The sequence below is a fragment of the Drosophila albomicans genome, chromosome 2R (genome assembly GCF_009650485.2).
Source record: "Drosophila albomicans strain 15112-1751.03 chromosome 2R, ASM965048v2, whole genome shotgun sequence".
In the NCBI taxonomy this organism is placed as follows: domain Eukaryota; kingdom Metazoa; phylum Arthropoda; class Insecta; order Diptera; family Drosophilidae; genus Drosophila; species Drosophila albomicans.
Window position 1 is genome coordinate 883,136 of NC_047631.2, and position 9,564 is coordinate 892,699.

Consider the following 9,564-nt stretch of genomic DNA (forward strand, 5'->3'; position numbering starts at 1 on the left):
TATTTAAAATTTTAGAGCCTAACGAAGAGGAATAATTAAATGAATTCAGTAAGTTATTCCTGTAAATTAAGGGATTCCTGTAAATTAATAAATTATAATTATAATAGTTAATATTAAAAGCGAGAGTGCAATAAAGCTTTCGTGTCGCTCTCTGAGCGAATTTCCTCCTTTCGCCACTTTAGCTAAGTTAGACTTAGAATGTAACTTAACATTGTGAAGTAAATCAGTTGAGGAATAAAAGCAGATTTGGCTCTTTTTTTTCTCGTTGGCGCTTTGGCCCATTTTTATTGAATTTGGATATTTTTTGCTAATAGCTATATAAATTATTTTACATTTGAAAAAACGAATTCATTTTTATACCCGCTACAGTTAGGGTAGAAGGGTATTATAACTTTGTGCCGGCAGGAAATGTATCTAATAGGTAGAAGGAGGCATCTCCGACCCTATAAAGTATATATATTCTGGATCAGCATCAACAGCCGAGGCGATCTAGCCATGTCCGTCTGTCCGTATGAACACCTAGATCTCAGAGACTATAAGAGATAGAGTTATCATTTTTTTTCCAACAGCATTTGTTATGTTTGCACGCAGATCATGTTTGTTTTTGCCACGCCCACTTCCGCCCCCGAAAATCAATTAAATCGAATAACAAGCTTAAATTTCAAGCTACAGCTGGTGTATACAATAATACCTATTGTATTTATGATTTCTGAAAATTTTATTGCGATCAGATAAAAATTGTGGAAGTTATTAAAGAAATACTTTTGTATGGGCAAAACCGCCTACTTACTAGGGGTCTTAGTTGCTTTGGCCGACAATGTGGTATATTGTGCCGTCCATGGTATATATTGAATGTGGTACTATAACGATATAACAAATATACCGTTTATATTATATTATATTTTGAAAATAAAATACCGCAATATTTTGCTTTTATTCAAAATATGTAGCGGGTATCTCACAGTCGAGCACACTCGACTGTAACTTTCTTGCTTGTTTATTAATGCTTTTTTTTGCAATTCTTAAAGTGATTAATGTCTGAAACCTAAAAGTGCCAGATCGAAACTACATTGTTCCGCTGGTATTGAAGCTTTAAACAAGGTATGGTATTGGTATGCTAACTTTCACATGTGTTTCTAAATTTGGCGGAGATTGTGGTGTCTCAAATGTGCGAAAATAAATTGTGCAAAATGGACAAGTAAGTAAAGAAATCATGTACATTTGTGTATGTGTGGTTTACTAGAAGAACAATCTAACAGCATTAAAGTAATAATAAATTTGGTTTTAATAACTCCTGCCAAAGTTCTTTCCGCTGAGAAGTGGAACATTGTTTCACTGGTAAAAAATTTTGAATACCTTTGCGAATCAGAGTTCGACAAAATAATAAATCAGTGGAAAATGCTGAAATTATGAAACGATGCATTAAAAAGATTAAAGTGTGTTTAAAGATCTCATTACTTTTGTACACAACTTGTTATCACTCCCACACAGCTCTGCTGCAGCAGAGCCAAAAATGTTTTCAATTAACAGCATAATGCTATGCAAGAAATTAATTTGAAATAAAGAAACGCACTATATTCGATCGCACAAAGATTTAAATTATGATAAGATACTCATGATATGTCTGTGTGGTCTCAGAATTACTTAAGCCCTAGCTGTTAATCTGTTTCATTGCAGAAAAATTGTTTTTTTCTGTTTTTATATTACTTTCGTATGATAAAAGTAAAAAAATTCAAAATAAATAATAAATAAAAATTTGGCTCTTTTTTATTAAAATTGATTCATTTTTAATCTTTTTTTGGCTCATTAAAAATTTTTGAAGTGGCAACCGTAAATAAAAGTTACAGCGCGTCGTCATTTTCGTTTTTGGCAACAATAACAGTTAGGTCCAGTTCAATTCATTCGCGAAATAAAGCGGAATATAATATTATAAAAGCTCTTGTGATTTTTCATGGCGTCACCGGGTGGACACCAATTGTTGTTGCTTCGCGAGTGAATCTCTAAAAAAAAACTAAAACCAATTTACGCCGGCGCTGTAGTTTAAAGCAAACAATCAGACTAACAGTGAACAGCTTAGTTAAAAAATTTATTTTGGGTATAAGTGACGAAGAGAAATTTTCATTTCCAGTGCATCGAACTTGTTGTTCTCTTAGTTCAGTTGCAAGTTGATTAACTAAAGTGGAAAAGCAAGGCGAGGAAGTGGAGAGCGACACGAAAGCTTTATTGCGCTCTCGCTTCGGCCTAATTAGTATAGTAACTTTATTCGAAACTTTCTTAACGTTTAACGTTTCTTAACGTTTAACTTCGCCAACGTCGGCCACAATGAAGGGTTGGCGCCAGTTTGTGGATTGGCCTCTTGTAGAGCCTTCCAGCGCTAGATAGCACGTCTGCGACGCACATCGCTCCGTTTTACCCTGGGTACATTGCCACGACTCGATCCACCATCTACTGCATTGGTGGCTGGTTATCATATGCGACAACGAAGATTTGTTGATCTGGCTATACTGGATATACTTGGCCAGTGATCTAATAAAAGTACTAATCTATGTAGGGGGGCGTCGAATAGATAAAATAAACACTTTCACTTTTTACAATTATTTTTATTGCACTTGAAAATACACTTGTTGTGCCGCTCAGAAAATGTAGAACATATGATATGTAGAAAAAACGCACTAAAAGTGTACAGTATACTAACATTGTCACTATCGATATCAATCGATCGCGACCACACTGTCAGCTGTTTTGAGTGGTCACACCTGCCATCATCTGGCATCAACATCCCCCCCCTGCAATGAGTTGCAAACTGTTTTATTGTCCACATGGACCGGACAGAATCCAACCCAATGTGACCATTCTGGACCATTGGCAAACCGTTGGTGCTCGGCAGGATGCCAGGATGAATGATGTGCGGATACACATCAGTGCCAAGCACCAGGACACCATCGATGACTGGAGCCAGCGCTAGTCGGCGAGCGTAATGCTGCGGAACTGCTCCAAGTTCTCACCATCGACAGGTCGGAGCGTGAGCGGATGATCGCCGTGCATACGCCCTCCATACCAACGCGGGTGGCGGAAAGCCGATAGGCTGTTGCCAAGGATGCGCTGATACGGCTGGTCGATCAGAGCTCGCATCTCGAAGGTATAACACCCGGTGTCGATCAGGATGTTGGCCGCCGGGAGGATGCTCACAGCCTTATCCTGTAGCAAGGATGTGAGCGAAGTTGGAAACGTCCTCGGGCGGAGGTGAGGTCGGTCTATGGGGGGACGTCGAGCGGGAACGTGGCCGTGCTAGAGTTCAAGATCAAGTCGGTTCCGGTTGGTCGTCGCGTCGTCACTGACGACTGGGCATTCACGTATTTGGCTTGTAGAAATCGTAGAAAGATGGTCACGGAACTTCTGGTACTTGGGTTCCATGGCAGCAATCATGTAATAGAAGTACATCACAATGTGTACAAAGAATGTGGGCAAAGAAGGTGCTGTGGCCGCCTGGTGCAAACTTGAGGCCCATCCACATGGAGAAGGGCATGCAACATGAAATGAAACAAGAACAAATGATTATTCAGTCGATTCTTTACATTGTCAATGACACATGGAACAGGACAGTATAGGACAGCACAGGACGACGAATAGAAAAACGAAGTAGGAGGTTATACGTCCGTCAGTCCTTCCATCCTTCAGTTTGGCGACGGGTCTTCAGACCTATGTGTCGGTGCCTATCTGATTTGAATGAATGATGAGGCAGATAAAAATTAGGAGTGGTGACCACCGCCTGCGGCGAGATGGGTGTCATGTGACCCAATCCAATGCAAACAGGCTTCCGGAATGGAAGAGTCACCCGATATCTGCCACATCTGCTACGTAAAGTTGTGTTTTCGCAGCTAACCAGCTTCGATGGAGTATCCTCCGCCTCACAAAATTTGGGACTTAATCTGTCGAGTTGATCGTCTGCTTGGATGGCGGCTCTCGTCGAAAACGCAGAGACAGTTATCGACACATTCTGGGAGACGGGGCCGGTGAGAATCCAACCAAACACGGATATCCGCGCCAATTAAAATGTCAATCTGAGCACTTTTGTAGAAGTATGGATCTGCCAGTTCAATCGCACATGGAATGGAGGCAGCTTCTCTGCCAACTGTGGAATGACGAACGCTGAGGTCTTGATATGGAGCCTCGGCTTCGTTGGAGAACCAATGCTGAAGTTGCATAACTTCTGCGGTTGGGCCGCAATTGCATGATTCAGCCCAGATACTTGGGCTTGCACGGATTGGAATGGCAACTTTATGCGCTGGAATAAACGCTCAGAAATGAAAGTCGCTTCGGACCCCGAGTCGATTAGTGCTCGTGCGGTGTATGTAGTACCTAGATGGCATACATTGACAACCGCCGTGCCGAGAAGGATGTTCTGAGCGTTAATGGCAAAGTAATTTTGCACATTTGTTGCCGATTGATTCGGAGTGAACTGTATCGGAGAAGAGGAAGAGGCACCATTATGGGCACTATCGCCCCGTTGAAGAAGAGTGTGGTGCCGCCCCTTGCATGTGAAGCAATTGTGCGCACTCGTACACTCTCGGAGTTGGTGACCTCTTGCAAAACAATTCAAACAGAGGCTCTTCTGTTTGATGTAGGTCATCCGATCATTGACCGACATTTCAAGGAAGCCTTGACAGACCCGGACAGGGTGATTCTCTTTTGAGCACAAGTCACACGATTTGCCTCTTTGAGTGACTCGGGCCTTGAAAGAGTTAACTCGCTTTGAACTCTGCTGTGAACGGGATGGTCCAGCGGTAGAGTTCTGCGAGTTGAAAGTTTGCTTCACGTCCTCAACAGCCTCGAGTGAACGATAACGCTCGTTGAGGAACGTGCTCATGTCCTGCCATGCGGGAATCTTGGACTTGTCCACCAATGATTGCTCCCATAAAGAGATTGTAAGTTTGGGGAGCTTGGATAAGCAAAGAAAGACCAGGATGAAATCGGCGAAAGGAGTAGACACTCAAATGTCTGAGTGGTCAAGAGCGGTCAAGCACCGCTGAATTGTGCCATGCAGCTCCTTAATCGCTGCCCCATCGCAATCGCTGCACTCTTGCAAAACCGTGGACAGGTTGAAGAGTACTTTGAGTACACAGGAGGAGCGGATGCTTCACTACTGGTTGACCCGGAAACTTGGGTAATTTGCCGTTTCACACGGGCGAGACACCGCTCATACGCTGCATAGCAGTTGTCATATTTCGCCTCTATGACCTCTATGCCTTCGTTGTCGCCGTCTCGATGCAGTGCATGAGCCAGTCACGACGGTTCTCGTACATGTGTACATTGTCGTCTTCGGCTGCAGGCCCTCTGACCCGACTCTCGAAGTGCACCAGTCTGTCAGAGACGGCGACGAAGTTGCTGAGAGCCATCGTACGGGTTTGGCTAAGTTTAGCCTGGACGGATCGTGTAGTTGCCTGACTACGTGCAGCAGTTGGAGGTTTAGGCAACGACGGAGTCTTTGCCGACGAAGAAGCAGATGGCGACGGACGATCAACTTTAACTCGGAGTTGAGCGGCAGGAGTGACCTTTTCCTTAACGGATTTGGACCCCGAAGCGACGAGCTGTGGTCGGAAGCTTGAGTGAGTGCTTGGAATCTTTCTCACCCTTTTGGCTTTCGGACATACTATGCTTCGGCAGTCACTTTAGAGTCTTTTCCTCGACAAAGACTGAAAGTAACGCAGACAGCCGACAGCAAGCACAAATTGTAGAAGAAATTCGGCTGTCACAAGGCCGACAGAAACAAGTAAGAAAGCTACAGTCGAGTGTACTCGACTGTGAGATACCCGCTACCCATTTTGAATAAAAGAAATATATTTTGCGGAATTTTTCTCAAAATATACCGAATATACTGCAAAAATACTAAAAATATACCAAATGGTATATTTGGTATATCGACATAGTAGCGTATTCAAAATATACCATAGACGGCACAATATACCAGATTGTCAGCCAAAGCAACTAAGACCCCTAGTAAGTAGGCGTTTTTGCCCATACAAAAGTATTTCTTTAATAACTTTCACAATTTTTATCTGATCGCAATCAAATTTTCAGGAATCATAACTATCATAGTAGTTATTATATATACCAAAATTCGAAACTTTAGCTTTAAAATTACGCTTGTTATTCGATTTTTTTAATTTGCGGGGGCGGAAGTGGGCGTGGCAAAAATTTGAAATAAACTTGATCTGCGTGCAAATATAACAAATGCTGTCGAAAAAAAATTATATCTCTATCTCTCATAGTCTCTGAGATCCAGTGTTTCATACGGACAGACGGACAGACACACAGACACACAGACGGACATGGCTAGATCGTCTCGGCTATTGACGCTGATCAAGAATATATATACTTTATAGGGTCGGAGATGCCTCCTTCTACCTGTTACATACATTTCCTGCCGGCACAAAGTTATAATACCCTTCTACCCTATGGGTAGCGGGTATAAACAGACGAAAATATCGATGTTGGAAAAATGTTAAATAAAACACAAACAGCAGCGTAAATCTTTATTACAATTGATTACGAGTTGCTGCTGCTTAATATATAAGCAAATATATATGTGTGCTATGGATGGATGTAATTGTGTGAATGTATGTATGTAAGTGTCGTGTATATATGGATAAGTGTGTGTATGTGTGTCGTATGTATATGTATAGTGGATCTACGCACGTTTGTTCTTATGAACGTGCAAACTTCCTTGTTATTTAGAAAAAAAACACGAAGAATTTACATACACTGGAGTGTATTAGTAGCAGACAAACGCGGAACGACAGAAATGTAACAAAGTACATACAACAACGGCCAAAACGGAAAATATAAACTGTATAGATACTTACACATACAAAATACGAACGATGGTTCTTTGAATTTATAAAAAAATACAAATGCGAGACGAGCTCGACTTATTTTACTGATTCAAATTATAAACTAAACATTAATTATTATTTGATAAAGAATGAACCCACCTCTGCTCGTTGTTCTGCCGGCGGCGCTGCTCTGTCGTCCCCAATGCTACTTTGTTGTTGTTCTCGTTTCCGTTGTAATTGCAGTCATTGCAATTACCATTGCTGGCTCGTGGCTGTTGTTGTTGTCGTACCGCTGCAACTGCTGAATCTGTAGTTGACGGTATTGCGTCTTCGCTGGTGTGGTAGTTGTTTACGTTTCCGTTAACTTTTCGAGGATCGGGTTACCGTCTGGTTCCCGGACGTTAGTGATCGAAATATAGCTGACGCTGCGCACGTGTCGTTGGTTATGCGCTGCGGTGTGTTTCGTAGCTTGCAGTTCGGTGCAAACAACTCTGGTGTTAACTTACATACATATAAATATATGGATATACATATACATATATACTGTGCAACGTATACACAAAGTAGAAAAGATAGCGGAAATTGCCGGTGGAACGCTTATGTACTTATATATATGCTGTGTCACATATATATAAGGTATGAGGAAAAAGTGGCGCGAACACGACACTTGGAAAAAATGTATGGAAAAAAAGTGTATTACTTAACTTGAAACCAATGCTGTTACTGGGGTCGAGCGATCCGGCTCGAAGGACCAAAATGTTCAGGGGGGCGTCGAATAGATAAGATAAACACTTTCACTTTTTACAATTACTTTTATTGCACTTGAAAATACACTTGTTTTGTCGCTCAGAGAATGTAGAACATATGATAAAGGATATAGGAAAAAACACTAAAAGTGGGCAGGGTGACCAACATAAGGAGAAACTAGATCAGTGTGACTGCATGACAGTATACTAGTAGTATACTAACTTTGTCACTATCGGTATCAATCGATCGCGACCACACTGTCAGCTGTTTTGAGTGGTCACACCTGCCATCATCTGGCATCATCAAAATTGTTTCAGGTTATGTTTTTTTGTCACTGCAAAGATGGTCGCACGCGACATCCCTCAGAGAATTACCCTTAGCATGATCGGACTGTGTGACGACAGAGCTCTTGAGCATTGACCAACCAAAGTCGTTTTCTAAGAATGCTCACGTGCGCTCTTGGGCCAGCATAACAGTTGGCCAAGCGACGTTACCTCACATTGCTATTCACATTGATGTCTAAACTTTGGCATACTGGATTTTACTGGAAATCTAACGGTACTTTCTAAAAATAGTGCGCAGCTGCGCTCAGGAAGTTATTTTTCTAGTTCAAATCGCCTTTTAAAGAGATCACACGTTAGCTGGAGTGCTCCAAATTGAATTATTTAACATGAATTTTGAAATTGAAGCTATTTACCTTATTAATAGATAACTTTCCTGTCAAAGTTTTTTCGTAAAAATAATTTGATCAAATAAAAACAAATAAAACAAACACAATGACAACAAACCAAGTTCTGGATTTTCTTGGAACACAACTAAAAGTTTAACTAAACATAAAATATACTTTCACAAAATACACAAAAAAGGGGTATTTTGTGAAAGTATATTTTATGTTTAGTTAAACTTTTAGTTGTGTTCCAAGAAAATCCAGAACTTGGTTTGTTGTCATTGTGTTTGTCTTACTTTTAATATGTGAAATGTTTACTAGTGTTTACTAGTAAAAAGATCAAAGCAGTTAAAAGAGAGTCTTTGCCTATTGTGCTGTTGGCTTGTCTTCGACTGTTGTGGTTTATGTTTTTGCAAAACTATTAATTTGTAAATTCCTATTTAAATTTTGTTTATTTTTCCCTTTCGAATCATATTTGATTTTGGTAGGTACTTGGCAAAAGTGTGTGTTTCCACGTCTCTATATTTTTAATATGGGGTCCGCAGATAATGAAACCAACGCACAGTGGGCAATTTGGTCTCGCTAGCGGCATTTAATTCAAATTTTGATATTTAAATAGCGTTGTACAAAACTCTTTCTTTTTGCGCGCATTGATTTCGAGTTCCTCTGAAATTTACAATTTTTATTGAATTTGTTAAAAGTTTGGCTTTTTATTATCTTCAAGGTATATATTACAAAAAAATCAACGGTCTATAAATGTGTAGCTCATAAAACGTAATAGTAATTCAGTGTATTAACAACGAGCCCGGATTAGCGCACACCTGTATTTCGTGGAGTCGAACTTACCGGATTCAAGTGGATTCATTCTAACTTTTTTATTAGCCGAAAGTGTGAATCAGTGGCGCCCAAAGTGTGTAATATGAACTGCTATTACCTGCTAGCCTTCAAACTATGGTACTTTTTAGGCACAGTGTCAGTACCAACAAGTAAGAAAGTTACAGTCGAGTGTGCTCGACTGTGAGATACCCGCTACATATTTTGAATAAAAGCTAAATATTGCGGTATTTTTAAATATACCAAATTACAAATATACTAAAAATAAACCGAACGGTGTATTTGTTACATCGATATAGTATCACATTCCAAAGGGTATTATAACTTTGTGCCGGCAGGAAATGTATGTAACAGGTAGAACGAGGCATCTCCGACCCTATAAAGTATATATATTTTTCATCAGCGTCAACAGCCGAGACGATCTAGCCATGTCCGTCTGTCCGTATGAAACACTGGATCTCAGAGACTATAAGAGATAGAGCT

The 9,564-nt window shown here is 40.6% G+C and overlaps 1 protein-coding gene across 1 annotated transcript; it reads right to left on the reverse strand.

Annotated features, from left to right (window-relative positions):
• Window positions 1–2,785: 2,785 nt before the first annotated feature.
• On the reverse strand, window positions 2,786–9,112 carry LOC127566225 (uncharacterized). The gene is made up of 3 exons (XM_052008209.1): window positions 9,094–9,112; window positions 6,993–7,197; window positions 2,786–3,496 (listed from the first exon to the last, which is right to left on the reverse strand). Exons 1-3 carry the CDS (start codon window positions 9,110–9,112, stop codon window positions 3,289–3,291), a joined length of 432 nt encoding a protein of 143 aa, XP_051864169.1. The 3' UTR covers window positions 2,786–3,288.
• Window positions 9,113–9,564: the final 452 nt, after the last annotated feature.